This window comes from Strigops habroptila, chromosome 1 (assembly GCF_004027225.2).
Source record: "Strigops habroptila isolate Jane chromosome 1, bStrHab1.2.pri, whole genome shotgun sequence".
NCBI lineage: Eukaryota > Metazoa > Chordata > Aves > Psittaciformes > Psittacidae > Strigops > Strigops habroptila.
This window is the reverse complement of record NC_044277.2, coordinates 37576337-37600914: the sequence shown is the minus strand read 5'-3', so window position 1 is coordinate 37600914 and position 24578 is coordinate 37576337. Positions and strand designations below refer to the sequence as shown.

At 39.0% G+C, this 24578-nt stretch overlaps 1 protein-coding gene across 5 annotated transcripts in view; it reads left to right on the top strand.

Annotated features, from left to right (window-relative positions):
• Nucleotides 1-24578, top strand: part of CHD7 (chromodomain helicase DNA binding protein 7) — a 133491-nt gene that overhangs the window by 52298 nt on the left and 56615 nt on the right. For all 5 annotated transcript variants that reach the window (XM_030511341.1, XM_030511342.1, XM_030511340.1 and 2 more), the window contains one exon: nucleotides 20948-21369. In XM_030511341.1, coding sequence (XP_030367201.1) covers nucleotides 20948-21369 — 422 coding nt within the window. The remainder of the gene's footprint in view (nucleotides 1-20947; nucleotides 21370-24578) is intronic.

The following is a 24578-nucleotide window of genomic DNA, read 5'->3' as shown; positions in this document are numbered from 1 at the left end:
TGGCATAATTTCGTTAGATATGCATTGAAATGAGGGAAGATGCCTCCTGTCAATGAGTTGTTTTCCTTGAGCACTCAATGGGATTTTTTTCTTCAACATAGAGACTAGTTTAGAAGCATGAAAACTTAGAAATAAAAAGACTAACTTCTAAGTCTTCTTTATGAAGAGACAGAACTGAGAAATAGGATGGCTTGGTGATCTGAGTGTGGGTTTGATTTATAAGCTCTGGAATTTGCAGTCTTTCTGATTTTACTGACCTTGATATATAACCTACTTAGTTAGAATTTTCTCAGTTACTGGGCAAGGTTGGTAATAGTGTTGCCCCTGTTTATAAAGAGGAACATGTAGAAGATGGGCATAAAAATTGTAATTTATTCAAAATCCAAATTCATAAACCTCCGGATTCCAGTTCTTACTTGGAGATCTGTTGCTCTTATTCATGCCCCTTCTCTGCTTTCCTTGTCACTCCTGGCAGTATTGCTCTTACGAGTTTAGCTCAAGAAGACGGAGATGACTGGTCCAGCAGTTCAAAGCAGAAATCCTACTTCTTGGGTAGGATCTTGGTAATTGTGGAGTTTAACCTGAGAGTAGTGCAGTTACACACGATGTTCAAGAGAACAGGTGGATCTCTCTCTGATTATCCACTGTTTGGTTGGGAGGAATCTTTGTTCCTTTGCTTCTGTTGTTCCATCACCTGTTCATCCCTGAATCAGTACCAAGGAGCTGGATGCACCTCCCTCCTGTACTGCTCCTCAGAGGTTTTATTGTACTAGCCAAGCTTAGGAGACAGCAGGTCATGTATTACTCTAAACAAGCATAAAACCTAAGAACTTTAAGGTAGTTGGCTCATATTGCATAGGTTGCTGCTGTATAAATTAAATGTCAAGAAATCTGAACCTTATTGGTAGGTTTCTGTGGAATATTGATCTTTTATTTTTGTAAAAATGCGAGTATTTGTCTTTAGGAGTGCAACGCTTACGTTTGATGCTGTGTGCTGAAGAGTATCATCTGTGCTATATTGACATAACATGTTGAAGGGAGTGCCAAACTCTTAAGTTTCATCTTTCACTTTCTTATTTTTTGTTAAATGTAAACTCTTGTTATTTTAATCAGAAGGGAAATTTTCCTATGTAAGACAAGAGTTCCCGATGGGAATATGTACCCACCTACAATAGACTTCTCTCTTAAAACAGACTGAATAATCAGTTGAATCACAAAAACATTAGTCAATTTTAATTGCACTAATTAAATTATGGTTTATTATGTATCTCTAATGCCCACAACAAAAAGAACATAATGACAACAGTAACTGAGAAGTTAATACTTATACAGATTTTTGGATTTAGTGTTCCTGTAAGAGAAGAGAGAGGACTCATAACAAGCTTCATAACAAACTTCCTACTATCTAGTAGTCAATATCAACTCTGGTTTTTCCACTCTCCTTTTACATCTCCTTTCTCTCCAGATGGCCCTCCATCCACTTGCATTCTGGTACTTCGTATCTTTTTTGGCCCTGCAAGACTCTGATAACTGTGATAATACTGTAATTTTCCTTACATGTGAGTGCTGAATGATATGAAGTGCTTTATTTTATTTTTGGAAGATATCTTTTTGTACCAGCCAATTGTTGCTAAATATAGTGGGGGGCTTATAATACACAGTGCATGTTTGAATTTAAAGTGACACCTTACCATAAAAAGTTGACATCACAGTTTACTTGTACAACTGTATATGGAATATACAGCCATTAAAACTAGTCTAAAATTTTGAGCTTTGTACTTGTTATTCGTATCTCACATGGTTAATGGGATATTGCAGATGTTTACTGGGGCAAGTATTGTCTGTTGTGGATGCAGGGATAAACACCTACAGTGCTGGAAGACTACTTAGTTCTAAGTCTTTCTGCTATAGCCTCCTTTGAAATACTTCAGGAAAACTTGTTGAAAACCAGGTAATTCTGTAAGTAGGGCACTGGACTGGGATTCAGGGAGCTTTTGCTGTCTGACACAGGTTGCTTGTTTCATGTTTGTATTGCTGTTGGGTGTGCTTGAGAGGTGCCCTGCAGCAGCGGGGAGCGGGGGATGGCAGAACCGTTCCTGCAGTTCCCTGTTGCACTGCACACCAGCACTGAAAATGTAACTCGGAAACTGCTACTGGCAAGGAGGGGTAAGTTATAAAGGCTCGCTTTAGACGCAGCTGTCTGGGTATAATAGTACAATATAAACCAAACTTTAGACCTGATACTGCTGTAGACACATGTGATTGAAGACCTCCCTATAGAGATTTTTTACAATTTACTACATATAGGTTGTGTAAAGCACGGCTGGAGTTAGGATACTAAAGATATCTGCACTAAAGATAAGGTATTTAATGTTTTATAGAACAGTATTAATCAAATTGGTTGGAGAACTGCAGTATGATTTAGACATTATAATTAAGAGTTATCTCAATTGGTACTGCTAAATGAGGTGTTTGTCCACAGAAAAGGAAGTGTGGGGTTTTTGGTTGGGTGTTTTCTTTCTTTTTTCCCCTCCCCTCCAGTTCTAATGACACTTCCCAATTTAATTGTTAGTTTAGTTCAATTACTAGAGGAGCTGGGAAAAGGCCTACTTGCGAAATGCCACAAATAACATATTCAAAGGCTTTTTCATTTGTTGCTGTGACTAAAAAGCTAGAGTTTGAGAAGTATCTTGGGCTCTGGCATAAACAGATCTTGGGCAGCATATATAACATCACAGGATTTTTAACAGGTCTGTAATTTCAAGCGCACTATGTCATGCTGAAGTTAATACAACAGTGCAATGGAAAGGCCATTTGGAAAACTGCTGTCTTCCCACTGCAAGAGAAGAATAGAGTTGATTACCGACAGTCTCTTTTGGTTTTGTATCTCGTGTTTATCTGTTAAGATTTCTTTGAGTTGGTGGTTTCAACCTGTGGTCTGTATACCTCTGAAGACCCCTGCAGGCTGCTTTTAAGTGGCCTGGGAAAGGTGATTAAGGAGAGCAGGTTTATATGGTAAGCAACAACAATCACATGGGAAGTTTTTAAAGACACGCTACTAGAGGCTTACAGATTAAAAATGGGAAGAAATTTGACAGAACAGAGTTCTCTGTTGTAACGTAAATCTCACTTCAGATGGGATCTGCTCAGGCTGGTGTCTGAAATAACAGTGGTTACACCTCAGTGTGAGGTAAGGTGTAGGGACCCCCTGTCCCAGCAAAGTGCATTGGGACCAGTACTGTTTATTCTCTTCATCAATGACATAGACACTGGGATCGAGTGCACCCTCAGCAAGCTTGTGGATGACGCCAAGCTGAGTGGTGTGGTTGGCATGCCTGAGGATGCCATCCAGAGCGACCTGGGCAAGCTCAAGAAGTGGGCTCATGTGAGCCTCCTGAGGTTTGCCAAAGGCAAGGTCCTGCAGCCAGGGCATACAGGCTGGGGGATGAAGGGATTAAGAGCAGCCCTGTGGAAAAGGACCTGGGGGTACTGGTATATGAAAAGCTGCACTCGCAGCCTTGAAAACAACTGTATACTGGGCTGCATCAAAAGGAGTGTGACCAGCAGGTTGAGGGAGGTGATTCTGCCACTCTATTCTGCTCTTTTGAGACCCCACCTGGAAAGCATCCAGCTCTGAGGCCCTCAATGGAAGAGGGATGTGGACCTGTTCGGGCGAGTCCAGAGCAGGGTCACAAAGATGACCAGAGGGCTGGAGCACCTCTCCTAGGAGGAAAGGCTGAGAGAGTTGGGATTGTTCAGCCTGGAGAAGAGAAGGCTCTGGGGAGACCTTACTGCAGCCTTCCAGCACCTAAAGGGAGCTTATAAGAATGATGGGGAGAAGCTTTTTAGCAGGGCCTGTTTCAACAGGACAAGTGGTAATGATTTTAAACTAAAGGTGTGCAGTTTCAGACTAGGTGCAGGGAAGAAATTCTTTACAGTGAAGGTGGTGAAACACTGGAACAGGTTGCCCAAGGAGGCGGTAGATGCCCAGTCCCTGGGAACATTCAAGGCCAGGCTGGAGAAGGCTCTGAGCAACCTGATCTAGTTGAAGATGCCCCTTCTCACTGCAGGGGGTTGCACTAGATGACCTTTAAAGGTCCCTTGTGACCCAAACCATTCCATGATCGCTTTGGGAGGAGTGAGTTCTGTGAGTTCTGTGTTGGCTGATCAAGACTCTGTATCCTCACCTCACTTACAAGTAGTGGATTGTACAGTAGCACGTTTTTGTGAAAGGACATGGAAAGAACATATACTAAAAATGTTACATTTGCCTTTGAATTTGAAGGGAGCCAGGCAAAACTGAGCCTTTTTGTGGAGCTGCAGATCTTGTAGTGGAAAGTGACAGCATGAAACCACAGTTACCTGAGTTGTTCAGCAGTTTAGTATTAATAAGCCAGCTAGAAAAAAGATGGCTTCAGCCAGTGATATGTACCCTCTGTGTCTGTTAACTTCTTCCATCAGAGAACCTTTCAGTAATTTGAGTTGGTGGGAATACGCTGGCGGGGCATGCAAACCCGATCCCTCTTTCCACTTCACAGAGTGGAAACGTGCCGCCGGGTAACGCGCATGGGGTTACGCAGGCAGCCACAAACCTCTTCCCTTTTCCTCCCGTGCTGCCCTGGGCAGGCTCCTGCCACAGCCACCCGGTGCTCTGAGGGAGCCCGGCCTTGACAAGAGTTAACACCTTGACATGCTTGTTCTCAGCTCCTGCATGCTGGTTCAAATGCCAGCCTGACTTCTGCGCATTTCTATGTTCTCAAAAAGGCAAAAAGCCTTTGGGTGTACTATCCTGTTCTGCGTTGTCTGTATCCAGAATATAACCACTGCAGCTTCAGAAAGTAACTTTCTGCATGTAAAGGACTTTTAGTAGCTATTTCTGATTGGATAATCAAAAATTCTTGTGCAGAATTGTGGGGACTAATACATAAAAGGAATATTAGCAGTGCACATGAAAATATCTACCTTCAATCTTAGAAAACCACCAATTTATTTCTTGCAAGTTAAAAACATAGAATTACTTAAATTTTGATTAGTGTATTTTCCTTTTGACTCAGGAACATATTCTGTGAGTTGTAGATACGAAAGAGGTAGCTGCTTGTATTTGTAAGTAAAGCAAAGAAAACATTGCAGGGGGAACATATATTGTACAAGAAAACCTGGGCTGTAAGTAGCTGAAGTCTGATCTGCAGGCTGTCTTGTCTTTGCAGTGATCAACTGCATAAGTCTGATACACATGTATAAGAAAAAACTCTTGCTGCTCTCTGTCTATTCTTAGTGTCCCTGCACCAACTTACCCCAAACAAAGCACCCCTGTAAATCAACTCATTGCCTCAATGGCTGGGGATGGGAGAAGGGGTTTACATTGGTAATTAACTGGTCTGGAGAGTGTCAAAGCAGGCCAGGGACTTCCCATCTGGGAGCTCGGGGGTAATTTCCATGCAAAGCATTTCTACTTTTTGAGGAAAGAATTTGTTCTATCTTCATTTATCCTCACTGATTCAGATCTTGTGTGTTAGGGATGATGTGTATAGGAAGCTTCTTGAGGAAGAGTAAGTTTTCCAAGACAGCATTAGAAAGAAGTGAATTTCTCTCAGGAGCCTTTTGAGTTGCAGTATTCCTGATGCAAGTTAAGACACATGCCCAGCAACTGGATACCAGCATCTCCTGCACTAACCCAGTCCTTACAAGTGTATCACCAAACCTTAAATAATGTAACTGTGTAAATGAAAAACTGATGACCAGTAATTTCATAACTGGCTTACTTCTACTTTTCTCAAATCTCTGTCATCTAAAGTAGTTGAAAATAAAAATGACTTCTTCATTGTTTTGTGAAAATTGTCCAAACCAGGGAATAGAAAAGGTATTGCGAAAGGACACTGGAACTGTGGCATCTGTATTTAAAAAAGTAATCCCTTCTGTTTTAAACAGCACTGTTGTGTTTCAGATGACATTCATTATATGAATGAAGACAGTTTCTAGTCAAAGATGTTAAAAATACAAACATTTGAAATCAGAAGTTTTCCTTGGGGTATCTGAGTAGTCAGGTTTCATAGCTGTGATGATTTGAGGATGAGAACAAAGTAAGGCTTATAAAAGAGGTAATACCTAATAATCTCTTTTTTCTGATGATACTAGCCAGTGTAATTATAAAAGCTTTTTGGGTAACCAGTCCCTTTTTTCAGGTTTGAAGGTAAGACTTCTGTGACCAGAAGCTTATATTGCCAGCCCTATCAGTCTGCTTAATAGATTTCCTTCCCGTAGAAAATGAAACAGAAATGGTTGTTCTGTGCAGGTTTAACTAATTTCTGAACTACTGTGTTCAATATTTGCCATACTCCAAATTACATTTGTTAAAATACACTTATTTTTTTAATCTAAGCAAGATTTTGCTGTTGATTTTTACTGTCACCATGCATTAGGAGCAAAGTACTTGTAAAGATTGGCTGGGTCATTGAGTTGAGCCTCCAGCTGTCATATGTAACCGTCTTATGAACTACTTCTCATAACCTTATCAAACTTCAATTTAAAGAGTACTTGGCTTTTGCTCTCAGTACTCTGCTTTTCTTTTTTTTTCTTTTTTTTTTTTTTTTTTTTTAATCTTACCCAAATCAGATTACCCTGAATGCTGGAACAGACATCTGACTTTTCTATCCTAACTTTATTAGTCGACAGTTTCATACCCAACTTGCTCTGGTGCCCATTTTGCTCATCTTAATTCTTTATATTTCCTGTAGTAGGATCTGACAATGCTTTTATAAATAGCAATCTATCTAAAGTAAGTTAAATTCCCTTTAGACTTCTCCTTCAAGATAATTTGTACCTTTGTCTGAGGTCTAATTGTTGATGATCAGAATTTTGCACAATATTACACTATGGAACAAATACTGCCCTGGGTTTGCTGGGAGCCATCTTGAGAGGCACTTCCAACATTTTAATTTTCTTATTCTCATTGTACGCCACACCAGTTGTTTATAGACATCCTTTGTTTAAGTACAAAGTACTTTAGTCTTCAGCTACAGTCTTACCTTGTTTTACGTAAACATAAATGAATACCAAAAATAATGAGTAATAACTTAGCACAAAAATGACAAGTACTGAAGCATTTCAGGTTTGGAAATGTGTGTGAAATACTAGTTAAATTTGTGAGGGCTTTACACTAATGGGCTTAATTCCTTTGATAGCGTTTTGAAGTTGTAAGGTGTCTACCAATTTCTGAACATCCCATTTAAAACTAGGATTCTGAGTAAGCACAAGCTGCTCTACGGCTGCCAGAGTTGCAGCAGCGTAATGCTTAAAGGACACCTACTTTGTGATAGCATGTAAAAACACTAATTCCTCTTACTCATCTGCAATCCTCTTCCCACAGCTTGAGCTCAGGGCTATAATGAAACCTATTAGAGAGAAAAGGTCTATGACTCAGCCATTGAGCCATGCAAACTCTTGGCTTCTTTAATTGGCACCATTAAATCTTTAGTAGTTTTTCTCTCATAAAATAAGTATCGTTGATGTAAAATGCATCGTTGCTGAGGATATATTGTACCTTTTGCCCTCTGATTTCCATGAGTTGATCAACTATAGGTGTTTAAAGGCCGGTTAATCGAAGAGACTTTTCTAGAATTAATGCTTTTCCGTAACTGTTCAGGAGTGTATCTATCTAAAACAAAATGTAAGGAAAGCCATTGCACAAGTCATTATGTTTTCAGATTATTGTCGTTTTCTATTTAGAGGCAGGAGAAGGAAAAGAAAATCCTAGCTTCCCACTGTATTTCATTTTATCTTCATAGAACATTTTTAATCTAAGGACTGGGTATCTTCTAAATGATGAGATGGAAAACATTAATTGTTGAGTACGTAACTAGGGAAGAACCTGCATGATTTAGCTAATGATTGACTTCTGTGGCAGATTGGGTTTGGGGTTTTTATATATGTGTGTATATATATATATATTTATATTATATATAGAGAGAGAGGAAAGCGGTCATGGAAACAGCTGTGGTTTGGGAAGAGGGACAGACAGCAGTAAAGGAAATTTAAAGAACACAGAGTTAAATGTTTAAATACGTATGTACACATTTGTAAATACATGTGTATGTAAGAAAAAAAAGTAGCTTTTAGCTCTACTTTTGTTGTCTCCTCACATACTTAACCTGGCACCTTAGAGCTTTTAAGCATCAGTGCCTCTGAGAGAGGGATGTGATGAAGACATCCAGAAAACTCTTAATCGTTCATTACCATCTGCAGAATCTGCCTTGTTTGTACCTAGAGGTGGCAAGTCATCTTTGGTTATGTTTCTGTGTACTTTGTCAGTTTGTCCTGGGTTCAGCTCTAACAGTTATTTCTCCTTCTTAGTAGCTTCACCAGTAGCACAGCTGGTGCAGTGCTGTGTTTTCAAGTATCAAGAAACGATTAAGTTATAGAAATTGTTAAACTATGTAATTTAGTACACATTTTATATGATTGTATTTACACAATGGTAGCAAGCTGCAAAGCTGGAAGTTCAGAAAGATGTGAAGTAAGACTGTTGCTACATGTTCCTTCTGCCTATGAAATAGGATGTAATCTGTGTATGCAGCCATGTTTTTTCTGTTCCCTTTCTTCTACCTGCACAAGATCATCTGTGATAGAAATAGATGTTTAATTTGGCTTTGTTATTTGAGGTATGGCCTGATTATTTATTTACTGTATATTATCTAGTAAACCCAATCTTGAATATCCCTGAATCTCACCAAACAGACTGACTCTTCTACAAACTGTCTCTCTTCGTATCTTGGTAAAGAATTAATAGCTAAATGAGCTTTTTTATAGTAATTTCGATCATAACACAGAAAAACCTCAACAACCACTAATTCATTCATTCGTCTTCTGAATTCTCCTACAATGGGTATTCTCCATTGTACATATGAGGAAACCAGGACAGCAGGAGAGGGAGTTGCCTGAGGCCAGAGTCATAGATACAGGATATGGGGCTTCTTAGTGTGTGCTACACTGAGCTGTATTGCCCTAATGCCAAAGCCAGTAGTTATCCAAATAGGTACTCTCTTCCAGTTGTGGCTGGGCACCTCTCAAGAAGAGGGTCCATAGCAAGTCCTTTGCTGGAGGTCCATGTTGGAAGGAAATTAAGATGTAATTCAAAAGGGAAGAAAACCCAAACAAAACAAGACAAAAAACAACAAACTAAACCCCTTCTGGAAAAGAAATTGAAAAATACTGCAGTGATTTGAGGCTGGTGGAAAAAAGGTCAGGAAATTATCTTGCCTGACGTTCACGGCTTTCATCACAGACCTCCTTGCAGTCTTCCCTTTTCTCTACTGAAGTTTTCAAGGTAACAGGAGTCTTCTCTTCAGGATAATATCTTAGTCAGTCAGACCTGATTTAATCTAGAAGTCTTATCCATCCTACATGCTGAATGACGCAGCAATTCTGGAAGTAACTAGGGAGGAGTCACCCTGTATGTTAGAGATACTATTGTTAAAGTTAAGTACTAGGAAGTAAAATTTGTTTCATAAGTGACACTAACAACATTTATTCTTTGTTTTCAAGTATTTGAATTACTTAATAATTTAGACCACCATCAAAAAGAAAAGATGTTTATAATAGTTTTTCTTAGGGTTATGGTGAACCATAATTCTTTTTCCAAGGCAACATTACGTATTTACTATTTCACTTGCAGGGTGACTCATTTGGTCAATGTCTGAAGAAAGCTTTTGAATTTCTGCTGGACAAAACCAGTTTAATGTTGGATAAAAATGGGTTAGAAAAGTCACTCCAATTTATTAGGGACAGCTAATAGAAATAAGTGGTAGTGGGATTTCAGAGTTTCTTTTTTCTCTTGCGATGTGGAACTTCTTTGTGACTACGGAAATGGCATTTAGAATGTCAAAATGTTAACTTTTAAATAATATTAAGTTGTGAATCTTCTAGTACTAAGTGTGCTCATCTGGTCTGTGAGATTGTAACAGCAGCAAGTAAAACACTTTTGAGGTTTGGAGTAGATATAAACAGTAAAGGCAGGATGATTGAGCTGCTGTGGATATATATATCATGATATCAGAAAACATTGACCAAACATGGCCTTTTGGGGGAAATTGTGAGATGAGGCCCTTTTAATCAGAATAACTCGGCAAACTTAAAGATTAACATAATAATAATCAAAGTTGGTTTCGACTGGTGTAACTTTCATTCCCTTGGTGGTGCCTTACGTATTTTATAGTGCTAGGAGTTCATGGGATCAGTGACTTCTGTGTGCTTTTTAAATTTGTACCAAAAAAGCCTTGAGTACAAGTTGTAGTTTAAAAAAAATAAATGTTCCAGCTCAAGTAATGAATCAAAAAATTTTCATCGTTCGATTGTGGGTACAGTGAAACTGCACATTGCAGAGAGAGGGGGGATGGCAAGGGAAGAAAGAGTATTGTGTTATTTGTCTAGCAGGGCCTTTTACAAGTCATCCAGATAAAATACTGGTGAACTAAAAGTTTGTCAGCTCCAAACGAACCAAAGTGTAATATCTGTGTTGTTAGTGCTTCTTTTAGTGCTTTAAACTTGTTTTTCTTAAATTGGTACACTCTATCCACAAGATATCCTGGTGAAACTGAAAAAATCTTGCTGCAAACCATGGAAGAATTCAGAATGGTTTATAATTTAATAGAAATGCTTACAGATGGCATTGTGGGAGTATTGTGGGACTTCAGTGGGACCTCCTGTGTAGAGACAGGAGTAAAAATTCAGAGTTTCAAGTCCTTTGTTGTATCTGTTGAAATCTTAAACATCTAAGGTAATTGCCCTTTTCTTGAGCTGTTGGAATGTGGATATATTTATACCTTTGGGGAAGACTTGCTCTTTTTTCATGAGGGCTTGCAGATAGAAGTGATGAAGTTCCTAGTAAAGGTTCTCTATGAATTGCATCCTCTTTTCACCAGCGTCATGATCTGATGTTTAATGTCTGTCATTAAACAGCTGATATATTTTTTGATATGTGCAGGCTTCTTAAACATGCATGTTTAGCAAGTCTAGAATGTGGTGGTGGGGGGAACTTTTAAAACAAAAATGCTGAGCTTTTGTTTTCCTAGATATGTAAGGAGGGGGTAGGAAAGTGGTACGGTCTTCCTAAAGTCTTCCTAATGTTTTGGAACAAATAGCGTACGCTAATAAATGTAATTGCCTAAAAATACATTTGAAAGCATTTTGATGGTGTTTGCTCTATCTTACTGTTTTTTGAACGTATGCAGTAAAAGCCCTTCAGATACTGCCCTCATTCATTTCTACAAGAGAGGGCTTGGTGGGCAGCTGAGATCTCCAGCCTGTCTCCCGAGAGCTGGCTTTCCACAGAGGTGGGCTAGACCTGTTGAAGACCTCAGAAGAGGCGTGAGAGGCTGCCCCAGGGCAGGTGTGTGCGTAATGTGGAGCATGGCTTACCATGAGAAGGCCGAAAGAACCGACTGTGACTAGTGTCTTTCTAAGGCTTCCTGAGACTGGCAGGGAGAGGCTGAAAGATAACCAAGCACAGAAGAAAGGACATGATGGCGCATGTACACAAGTGTGGCAGACAGGCATGGATTGAAGTGTATAAAGCTGAGTTTGAGGACTTCTGGGCACAGGAATGGTATAAAAAAGTACGCAGTGGTGCCAGGTATGTAGATCAGGGCAATACACGCTTATATCCACACTGCTCCCATCTGTGCTCATCTCTGCTCCAAGTGTACTTCCTTACAGTCTTTATTGCAGTTTGGTCCTGTTGATTCATTGTTGAAAACCATTTCATATTGTCCTTGCAAGCAACAGACTAGGGCTCACAGGGTGTCTGTCAAACGGGTGGTATTTCTGAAGCTTGTATTTACTTGATCCTTAGGTGCTGCAGAGTGGGCAGGAGGAATAAAAAATTTCCTGGCCCGATGATTTTCAGCTTCATCTAGTAAAAAACCCCACAAACATGCTGCTTTTCTGTCTATTGTTGTTCTCCCTTCCTTAGGTTAAAATGCACTTTATTTGATGTAAAATACGAGAAGATAAAGTGTACTTTATCTGAATTCAGATAAAGCATACTTTATTAGAGGTTTTGCAAATCAAAAAAGAGGTATCACTTCTGAATTTACATATACACATTATATTTTTATGTTCTTTAATAGTATGTATCTCTTACATAAACATAGAAGATCCAGATATTTCTTATTACCTTTCACCTTATATTTTTTACATAGATAGCCTGTTAAATAAGTTTTCCTGTTAACTTGTTTGGGGGCTAGAAGGGGTAGAGTTAAAAAGTACCAGAATAGAAATACTTTTGCTGTTGCAGCATATAATGTTTTTGCTGTTACTGCCGCTTGCAGCAGTGAAAGCACACATGGAACTTTTTCAGTTGTCTGCTGTCAAAAGCAGCAGCATTTGCACCACGTATGCTGGTCTTTGATTTTCTCCTTAGTCATAAACCTGATGCTGTTCACTCTATGTCACTGTGATTTAGTTTTGATAATGCTAAAGTATAGATAGAAGTAGATGTGAGCTAATTAAGGTCCCTCTTAAAATGGTTGAGTGACTTCTGTAGAAAAACAAAATCTAGGGGATATATTATCACTTCAATTACTGTGGGCAGGCTGTAAGCGCTTAACACACCAAGTCAGTCACGACTGTTTTGTTGGGTTTTCTTTTTCTGGGTAGGGTACGGGGTGTTAAGTGGAAATCATAGTTGGTATCAAAGCGTCATAACCTGTGGTTATGGCAAGCAGTATGATGTAGGAATGAGTTACCCTTCAGAGAGGATGGGTCTCTATTTATTCGAACACTTCCTCCTCTTCCCTCAGGACCTTGAATTTCAAAGTGTGGCTGGTGAAACGTGCCCAAGAGAGGGAGGATGTTCGTGTTTTAACCAGAGGAACTGCTTTGCTTTCATGGTGGAGCCGAAGGGTTGTGGGGAATGTGGAGGCAAGCCCAAGAGCAACAGCTCAGCCTGTATATATGCCAAAATGATAAGTTAGTCTTTATAATGTTTATGTATTTAATAATAGCATTTTCAATATCTCTGCTTCGTTTGAATACGTGAAGGTGTTTCCTCCTTTATTCCACCTTTCTGGACAAGTTGAAATACTGTACTAGGTCCTCTGGAAACCGTTTCATCCTGACATGTTCTTACTTTACTGTGTGACTTCCCTATCTTGCCTGGAGATGTGCAGCCACCACCTTGTTTTAGAGGGGTTGGAAGAGACTCATTGTAAACCTGGATATTGTGTAATCCAAGGAATTCTCCAGTAAACACTAGATTATCTTGATAGCTGTGCTTGGGCATAACTTCACAAAGAAAATATCCACATTTTTAAGTACAGGTCCTACTTGGCAGAAGGTGGGGTTAAGAAAAAGATGCTTATGGGCCACTTTACAGTAGGACTCTTGCTGCTCTGCTTGTCATTTTCCCACCTGTGGTATAGACTGCATAGCATAAACTCTGCAGAACTTTTGTGGTAAAACTCATGTTGGCATGTTTCTGGCATGTCTAGTGCTTGATAATTGAGTGTACAGCCAAAGGAAACCTCACTTCTGTGTTCAGGGAAGGCAGGCTTGAGCTAGACAAGCTGTCAACATGAGCAATACGGCTTTTGCCAGCCAGTGCCTAATTGTTCCACCCTTTCTCTCTGTCACTACAGCCAGAGCTAGTAAAAACTTGCCAGAATGGTGAGTCTTCGACCAGTCTACATGGTGATGATGGAGACTGGAGAGTCTGGCTACTGTTGTGTAATATTTAGGACCTGCCCTGCTAGCATTAGGAGCAATCTTTCACTGCTGTCTAAGCCAGTATATATTGCAACGTAATGCATAGCAAAAAACATTAATAAAATGTTTGTGGTGTTGACCATCACAATTACATCAGCAGTTAAAAACAATCCATGTGGTAGCTGTTGCAGTTTCTTATGTGGAAAGTTAATTTGCAGTGTACACACTTCATTATCATAAGGGTGGCAGTTGTCTGACCAACACTGTCAATTCTGATCGATGGACAGCAACCAGAGAGCTCTCTTACAGGACAAGTTAGTTGTTTTTCGAGCTGTGAACAAACCATTGGTGCTCATTGCACTGACTAATATTCCATAGGCTTAGTAATATCTCTCACTTTTATGTGAGCATGACACAGTGTTGCTACATATGATTACTGTAAAATATAATGGGATGTTTGCTTTTTTGGATGGCCACATTAGTATCATCCATATTTTGTAATCTCTGTTACTCCACAGAGTACATGACCAGAAAATAAATAATTCTAATACTGATACTGAGCTGTGCTGAGACTTAATTAAGGAACTCTATTTTGTATAGCATGTTTTTACTCTTCCACGTACAGTAATTGGGTGATATTTTCAGCTCCACCGAATCAACAATGATTGGACTACTGCATTGCTGGCTGAGGGCATTAAGATTGGTTTTAATCACTTCCACTCCACTGTTAGGATGCTGCTGACACCAGAATTACAGCAGTTTTGATTCAGAGCTTTGCTGAAAACTTTGGATCAGAAACTTTAAACTTTTTAGTAGTTGCACCTTATTTTTAAAGACGGTCTCCATTAGTAGACACAGAGCAGGAAGATTTAGGATAACCTTAGAATATTCTGTTCTATCCTAAGACTTGTTTAAGAAATAAAATGGTATTGCAGCAGCACTTCACTAAAACATGAACTTTTTTCATGCAAACTGCTTTTTAATTGTGAAGTTATGTCTTGCTAAGAAGGCATTAATAGAACTTTGTTTTCCATACATTTTAATCTGTGTTTTGTAGAAGTATGGCAAAAGAAAAGTACTATTGGGTCTATTTGCAAAACAGACTTCTTTCATTTTCATCTGGTGTGATATCGTTCCCTTTATTGCAGAGAAGATTGCTGACAACACTTGTTTTATAAATGCATGTTCTCATTTTTGAACTACAATGTTTTAAGAGGAGTTTCTGAAATACTGATACCAGTTGTCACATTGCCCAAAATATTTTTAAATTAGTAAATATTTTCATATAGTAAAGACATACACCATCTTTAAGGCAGTAGTTCCACAGCAGAGGGAAGGAATCATCATTCACAATAAAGGAGAAGAAATGATTGGTAAAACAGACTTTGGAAAGAATTACGTGTGTGAGCAGTTTTGAGGATGTTTCTGGACTTTAGCTACTACAGGAAAAAATACTGTACAGCTGTACTGTTGTTGAATGTAGGTGCTCGTATTTGGTTGCCATTCCGGAGGTGGTGCTGGTTCCTGTTTACTCTGGAGCTTTTACTGGTATGTGAGCTTTGCACATGGGCAGTGTCTGAGAAGATTTATGTTGGTCTAGAAAAGCCTCAGCTTGCGCCACGTCGAGGGAGCACCAGGACAGGCCTAATGCGGAAAGTGTTGATGAGACAAGTTGAGAATTGCAGGGACAAAGCAATGTATGGAGACATGATGTGGAAACTTTCCAAATTATTTGTTTGGAGGATAGTCAAGATGAGTAGTTTGTTCAAAATAGTCCAGAGGGATGATGAATCCTCTAATTAACCATTGAAAGGAAGAATCGTGGAGGCATTTCTACCTGTGATGGCTTTTAACACCTCGTGGACTGTGCTATTGGGAAGGATACAAATTCAAAACGAGTGATCTCTGTGGCACTAGGTAGAGCTGCTTCCAGAAGCCATGTTGTAGTGTGTCTTCTGTTTCAAAAGACCTTTCTTTGGTTGCAGGTTGTGGTTTTAACTTTTCCAAAGTGAAGGTGATACTGTAACAGGACTGCAGTTGCTGCAAAGGAGAATATTCAGTAATGATTTACCTAATGTGTATAGATATCACATTGGAGAGGTCTATTTTGGAGCCAGTGGGAACTTACTGAGCCCTGGCTCTACTGTTACACTGCTTGGTTCAAGAAAATTTAAATAAAGTGTGGTTACGGTAGATCTTTTTTAAAATACGGAAAAGGCCTGGGAGTCTGGAAGGGAAAATGAAAGTAGTCCTGGTAAAAAGGAGCTTTTTTGTTTGTTTGGTGCCAATGTTTAAATTTCATGAAGTTAGCTGAGTCACATTGCATACTTTGCTGCTCTTGCTTCATTCTTCTTAAAGCTCAATATTGGCTCAAGTTGCTGCTCTGCTAGTGAAGCGATACTCAGCTACTTTCAGTGCTTAAGTACAGTTGATTGTGGTTCAATCCTTGCTGAAGCAACAGAAAGATTCTCCTCCTTAACCTCCCTGCCTGCCGCTAACCCTCGCTGGATTAATCCTACATGCTGTCCATTTTGCCACTTCACGTAACAGGCCTGGTTTGAGACATCTTTCTGTGCTTCGGGCTGCAGGGAATGAGCTTGGCTCTAAACGTGTAAGCAGCTGTGAAACGCAGGCAGCCTCACTTTTAATTTTTCAAATCTTGGTGATTACGTGCGTGGAAGTTTAAAAAGAAGTTTGAATTCCAGGAAAGCGAGATCTTTACACTCCATAAACAGTTTCTCAAATAATGTTTTCATTTGTTGGCTTGTACTGATAATGCAAAAGCATATTTTCCTCTTGGGTAACCTGTTGAACTGCAAATTATTTTAACTCCTCAGAGTTCCAGAAGAATCTCTGTTTTTGCTGTAATAAGCTGCGATGTTTAGAAGTGTCCTGCATTGTGATATCGCCTGTTAATAGCATCGATTAACTGTCAAGCAGTGGGAATTGATGAGCAAATGTCCATTGTAAAATGAAATGGTATCAGTGAAGACTGTACCATGCTGCTGGTTAGGGAGGTGACGAGCCCCAGTAGTCGGTGGTAGGAGTATTAATGTGAGCTCCAGGTTTTTTTGCATGATTAAAACAGGCCATCTGTTCTTTGTTAAATGTTTACAAAAACAGCTTTTCTCTAAAAGATTTAAAGAGATGTGGGTCTAGTAAACACACCAATATTTTTGAGCACCTTTTTCACCTTATTTCAAATAATACCAAAAATAATTCTGCTTCAGTTTCAAACAGGATGAATACCTATTTGTGTTTAATCTTCACTGGTTTCTTTCCCGTGGAAGATTAAATTCTGTACCAACATACTAAATTATAGCTTTGTTATTACGAAAAGCAGCAGGAGAAGTGATTTCTGTGAAGTATGCAGATATATTTTTCACTCTTCTGGTAAGAATGTGTAATATACAACTTGGGTTTTTCTTTTAATTTCATAAATGGAAAATGGGGGTCTTCCATTAGAAATTGTGACCCTGTAACTAGAGTTAATCCTATGTCGATGTAAAGAAGTAGAACTATTTGCAATAATTCCCTGTGGTAGGCTTAATCTAATATTTACTAGTGAAAGCCCGTTCTTCCTTTTCTCCCTTCTTAAGGAAGAGCAGACAACTGGTTTGGGTAAGAAAATGCATCTTTCAAGCTGCTTTCGATCTCTTCTTTTCACTAGATTTGTGCTGCTCCTACACAGCTTCACACTAGGGAGCAATGTGGGGTTGTCAGTTAGGGATAAACTGTTTTAGCATATTGCAAAAGTGTAGGCACAGACTTCCTAGAAAAATAAAGTTAATCAGATCCATTTCTTTGAAAGAGTGCTACAATTTAAAAGATCACATATAAGCAAATTGCAAAATGTGCCAAACTGTAACGGGAATGGCATGTGGCAAAAGTAATGTATTTTCAAGTAAAAGGAAATATAACCAAAGCCTAATTGGGGCACAGTTGGCTTTTGTAGCTTAATGTTTCAGGGACTGTGAATGATACGAAACAAAAACATAGTATTTTAATTTGTATGTTTGGTAATGCACGTAACTTGGTATTGTCAATAAAAGTAAGTTTCGTTTGGTTTTTGTTTTTTTAATATTTGTTTCATGCATAATGTTTACGTCTAACACATAGTCTGAGTTGTTTCAGAGCATGAGAATGACTCTGACTCATGGTACAGACCCTATTTTGTGGCTAAGCTTTTAGAGGTAGTAAGAATCTGAATTTTCATAGGATGACATCTTCCAGAGGCTGAGAACTACAGTGTGACAACAATTGCTGCCATTCTCAGTGCTTGACCTCTGGCCACACCTCACATTAAAACTACAAATGTCAAATCATGAAGGGCTGACATTGCTGTTGTGGAGACTTGGAAAACTGTCTGCCTTGTGACTGTGCTCAAAGTTGTTGTTGAGATTTCTAAACCAACCAACCGAAAACCCCCACAAGTGTTTGTTAGAAAGGAAACAAGGATTGATTGATTGATTGATTGATTTTAATTGGATTAAAAATGTAATAAGATATACTCAAGCATGTATAAAACTTCATAGTGATTTCAGTGGCACAGTTGTATCACTAACTGAAGGTGCAACCTTGAAAATTTTATAGAATTAAATTTACATGGCATTAATGGATTTCTGGTGGGTTTTAGTGTTTGTTGGCTTGGCTGTTTCATATGCGTAAGAGGAAGAAAAATAAACTACCAGTTCTGATTTGTTCTAGAAGATTGTGCATTATAAGCTTTTAGGTAGTTGTAAAAGTCTCTCTTAATACGGTAAGCAAATACTGTAGTGCCAAACACAAGGCACTTGTTCAGTACAAATCTGACAAATCATGGAAAGAAAAACTTAGATTTCTGATGTTAGACACAGCAAGTGAACAGCATTTAAAGAGTATTGCAGTGGAGAGTGCAGTGAAGGCATTGATGAAACTTGCACTTAAGGTCTCTGAAAAATGTGGGGTGCATGAGATATGAAATAGCAGATAATATAGAAATACATCGACTACCTGCAATGTAGGTTAAAAGTACTGCTCTGAAAATGTGTGAATAAGAAGTACTTCCAGATGACCCGTGCAATATTTCCTGTCTTTTTCTACCCAAAATTAAGTATTAGTACAAGTACGTAGTAGTCTGAGGTACGGAGAAGACAGCTTTGTTCTGTGTCACAGAACAAATCTGAGGAGACAACCAAAATTCAAAACCAAGGAGAAGATTTTAAAATACCGCTATGTAATGTATAATTGGGCTGCAGAACTCACTGGTGCCACTGACTTCCTGGGATCAGTGATTTCTATACAGATACCCACAGTCTTTGTGAACTTCCCAGTGTGAAGACACATGTTATGGTGACTGGAGATTTCTAGTAGAGGTGATGGTTCCTACTTCAGGATGATTAACGTGAGATTGCCTTGAGTTGGAGCTGATAGATGTGGTGCTAACGCAATGGGTGCTCAGGTTTGCACTAGAGCCGAGTTTTCACTGCAGCTAAGACCTTGTTGCACTAAAAAAAAATACCTTAAACAGGTGGAGGACAGAAACATGCAGAAGTCACCCTGGAAGTTCTTGGTTAAGCCAAGTAGACCTGTTGTGGAGTCTCCCCCATGAAGAACCGTAATTTCTAGCTTGTGCTATTCAAGCGTCTCCCGAAGAGCAATAAAGAGTTGTCTTTTTCTTGACAACCTTGCTGCTTCTGTTGCTTTGGTAGCTTCTGAGTATGTGAGTTTACTCAGGCAGAGTGGGGTTTTTGCTACTGTAAAGAAATGCAGAAAACAGGACTGCACTGGTTCAGTTTGTTTATGTTCAGAAAACTGTATTAATAGATTTAGAAAAATACACATGCATTCACTTTCTCATGTCGTAATATTAAGAATTTTATTTCCGAAATCTTAAGTGCATCACTTTTTGACATCCAGGTGGCTAAAGTGTATGTCTGTGTATGCCCATCAGTTCCCCTTATGCTCAGGGGTTGGGTTTGTAGTCACTCATTTGCATGCCTGCCACTCCGAAGTAAGCACAGTTTGAATAAAAGGCAGAGAAAAGGAAATGTGAATAGCAGTGCCTGTCTTAAGTGTGTGTAATGTTACTCCTAAAAGTAAGATTCTGATTTGCTCTAAACCTTTCTTCTCTCCAGTTCAATGGATCAAACACCTTGAACAGCTAGAGTTCATGACCATGGCTAATGGAGAACTCTTCCACCTAGAATCATCCTAGCTTAATTTTTAGGGAAAAGGAGAAACAGAGAGAGAGGGTGTGGAAGATGGTTTGACCATATATGTGGTTGTAGGAAAGGCAGCAGTACAGTGTCATGGTATTACTTTTCTTCTTGAAAAGCACGGTCATGTTGCATTTATAACCACAGGCAGGCAGAGAGGAGAAGCAGGTTAGAGCTCGATATGCTGCAGAGTCATGGTAGAGCTTAGACCTTTTTTCATTGCAGACTCATGGATCTTTGTGTAGAATAGAACCATTAAGAAGAAAAAAGTTGCAAATATAACCAATATGTTTGGTCCAGGCACTTGACATTTGTGTAATTGTACACAGGTTTTCATGTACTTTGCAACTCTGGTGTAATCCTGATACACTGTACAAACTTTGAAATAGGCTGTTTTCTCAGGTTCACAAACGCTTAAGGTAATTCTCTGTCCAGTCTGTAGCAGGAACAAACCTGTTTCAATTACAAGTAGGGAGCTGTGGATCTTTGACATAAAATGTTGCATTATATTACATTTTAAAGTGGCTTCATCCTTCACGTGCTGATTCAAAATACCTCCTGTCACAGCCGTACCACTGTAAATTGCCTTGATTAATTTTTTATAAATACAGCCTTGTGAATATACTGTATTTATTTTCCTTTGCATGTCTAGAAACACACTTCTAACATTTTCTTCCCAGAAGACAAAATTCCAGTGCAACTGAATAATTTGTAACAAGTTGTTCATTCTACTAACAACTATTTTGAGATATCTGAAATAACAGTTGCTTTCCTTTTTGCATCAAAATGTTGAAGACTGTAAATATTTTCTATGCTTCCAGTTTACATAGAAGCTTTGAAATGATTTTACCGTTGCTATATCAAGAATTTCTGGTCATTTTGCATGTGTTAACTGCAGAAAGCTTTGGGTTTTACTGGTTTTACTGCATAGTGTTTCAGGGTTAACCTTCTGCTTAGTATTTTCTCCCTCTGTAACCCCTTGCTCCAAAAGAGTAAAGTTGTGAAAATCAAAGTTGCAAATCTCCAATTCTATTTCTGTTTGTCTCTCGCAGCATTCTCCGTCGGAACCCTTTTTAGAGAAACCAGTGCCGGATATGACTCAGGTTAGTGGATCGAATACCCAGCTAGTGAAAAGCGATGATTATCTGCCAGCAATCGAGCCGCAGCCACAGCAAAAGAAAAAGAAAAAGAAAAACAATCACATTGCTGCAGAAGGTCCCAGTAAAGGTTTTGGTAAGGAAGACTTTCCTGGGGGACCTGACAGCCAGAATCTAAGCAGAAACTCAGTGGATTGCTCGCAAGAAGAGAAGAAGAAAAAGAAAAAGCCCAAGACAAAAAAAGAACCGAAGGATCCTAAAGAACCCAAGGAAAAGAAGGAACCCAAGACCCCCAAAGTCCCTAAGACCCCAAAAGAGCCAAAGGAAAAGAAAGCAAAAAATACCACACCAAAACCCAAGACCAGCAAAAAGACAAGGTAAGCCAGGAAACTTCTGTATGTGATCAGAAGAAAATGGTGTGTTTGTGGGATTTCTAGAGCATCTGTGCTAAATGGTGTGGGTGGAGAGGAAATCTTGTTTTGTCGTTTGCCTTCTACCATCTACAACATCATATTTTTGAGGAACTTGGGCACATTTCTTGTGTTTGGCTTTCCTGCTTTATGGCTTCGCAGTTACTTTACACAAGCTGGAAAGGCAGAAGGTTAATTTTTCTCTCAAGGCATAAAATTTTCTGGATGCGTTCAGATTTCTAAACTAACTCTCTGCTAATGCTCATCTGTATTGGTGTGTGGTTTGTGTACTAAGAAATTAAATTGCTTCAACATTAATTTATGTTTGACCAAATCTAGAGATGAAGGTTTAGAGTAGAAAGGTTTGATGAGTGAAGTAAGTTTTGATGAGTAGTAAGTTAGGTACTTCACGTTGCTAGGAGTTGTACAACCCTTACAGACCCTATTTTGTACTGACACAAGCCATGGGCTATAAGCTCTGCTGTTCAAAAGGCATTTTTATTTGAACATTGATGTATCAATACTGCAGGAATTATATTAATTTTGCTGTTTTATGTAAAGACAATTTTCCAAGCAGAAACTCTTCCTGGATAAACCAGATGCTTCAACTCTCTTTCTTACCTGTTCTCACTCGTATTGTGTCCCTTTATCAGGATAGGCTTAAAATGCTACAGAGCAGTATGAGAAAGAACAAACTGCCGTTACACGAGTAAATACGTCATAGATAATAATACAGATTCTTTCCTTACCTCTCAACTCCCTAAACACCATGATTCTAAATGCTTACTTGAAAGAAATCTGAGAGGAAAAAGACATTAAAGCTCAATTTTATTTTTTTTTCTTTTTTCATTTGTACCTAGAATTTCTTACAACTGTTCTGAATTTGTTCCAAACATCTGAATCTGTTTTTCAAGATGTGGCTAGTATTATAAAATATAACTTCCAGATGGAAGCACAGCCAGACTTGGTTAATCCAGATCACTTCGCAAAATCCATTTGTATTAGGGTTTAAAAATTGCGGTTAATGAATCAGCTTTGCATATATGCTACAAGACTGACTATTGGGTAGGTCTGATACAGCTATAAGGCTAAACAAGGTGGGGACAGTGAGATGTTACTTGTTCCTTTAGCAAGAAAGAGAAGTTTCTGTATTAGCAGAGACGATGTTTCCTCAAGAATTTATAAACACTGCCTAGTAAAATCAAGTGTTGTCCTGAACAGGTTATAGTAACTGGTCAATAAATTACAGTTGACCTATTGCAGAAGCTGCTTCGGCTGTGTTCCAGACTGTCCTGAGGATGGGGTTTACATACATAGCAATTCACAGCTTAGAAAAACTCTCAAGTTACGTATCTCCCAGTATGTGTTTTTGAAACCCAAATACTGTATCAGCCAAAACAACCTTTTCGTTCCATTTCCCTATACTCAAAGGTTTAGAGGCTGACCAGGCCATATTGCCGTGGTATTGAGCCTCTCCCAACAATTTTTGCCACTAAGAAGTAAAAAAGCTTTTACTGCAGGACTTCTCAGTGCGGTTTGACAAGCTCTTCACGATGAAGCTTTGTTTAATAAGCAGTGGAAGGAGCCTGCCTCAAAAACATGCACGGGTTCCTGTGGCTGTGCTGGACATCAGCCTTCAGAGCTAGTCTGTCACGTCCACTCAATCCTAATATATTTTTGTGCATCTTCCCTAAATCTTGGGACATGCCATGCAGATCAGGGGAGGATTGTTTCCCTTGAAGGAAGAAATCACTGCTTTCTTAGTTGTATTTGTAGGAGAGTCTTTATTCTCCTTCCCCTGCAATGACTCTTGTCCCTGGGTGGTTAGATGAGTATTCTAGTAAGTACTAAGCCCTGTTGTTTTACCTGTGAGAGGAACATGTTTGGAGCAGCTTTAAGAACATTTGCTATTCCTTACGCTTACTCAGGGGTGTGGAGAAAGTCCTAGTTTTCCCATAATGGGCTTGTGTCTGTGCTACCAAATGCTGTCTTGAAATCAAGATTGTTCTCATTTTGTGGTCTTGTTAGCTTCAGTATCAAACTTCTTTGAAGAACTCTGAGACTCTGTTGGGATGCTGTGCTGCCAAGGAATTTTAAATCAGTGAAAGAACTTTGCTTACTTTGGCAACATCACAGACAGGGGAACCTGTCCACTGGCAGATCACTGAATCGAGTTTTTAAATAAATCAACAGACCAAACGTTTAATCATCTGAGCCACAGTATTTAAGCAGCACTAACTCTGGAAAAGGAAGTATTACAGTAGCTGAGATGGGTGAGATTAATGCAAGTTAATACAGATTATGGATGATTATGTGAAAGTAAAATATTTTTATCAAGTTAGTATCTGGCATATATTTACTAGCACTGCTTCTGTTACTCAGTATTTTGCTTTTAAGCATTGAAAGGAGTAGTGTGATTTTTAGATTTCTAAATGCTGTACAAAACTTAACAGCTTTCATTCCTGAAGAAGACGGTCAGTTTTAATAGAAGAGTTTTGCACTCATGTAAAATTCAGGTAAATAAAGTCAGACATAGAAAATGTACTTGCTGAAGAGCAACAATTTTTTGGATAGAGTATAACAAGCCCTTGATAGTTAATTTTGACACAGGCTATATTAGAGTATACACATAGATAAAAAAGTCTGGTATTGAAGTATCTTAAGCATTTTGTAATTTACTGTAGCGCATAATTTAACCCTGCTATTTCAGTTCCAGTTTTGACTAACAGTACAATCCTTTTCTTAATCAAACACCACCAAAAGAACAGAAACTGTATCCTTCACATGTCTTTTCTCTTTGGTGTAAGTTGTGACAAAATGAGCAGCCTGCCTCACTGAAATGCACCTTCACGTGAGGGACAACAGTCAGATTGCGAGAGCGGAAGAAACTACTTAATTTCATGCTTGTTTGAATTGCATGTCCCATGGCATCTTAACAAGAAAGAAAATACCCAAATGGGCTGCTAGTATGTTATACTGCATACCAGGTGATTTTGAAAGAAACATCACACTTCAATACTATGCTATGACACTTGTAGTGGATGTTAGCCCAATCCTGCCATTACAGAAAGACAGATACAGGGGTGGCTGGAAAAAAAAACCGTTTGCAAAACAAACCTATTGTGGACCAAACTAGTCAGGTTTGAAAGCAAAATGTAAGTATACCTAGGATCACA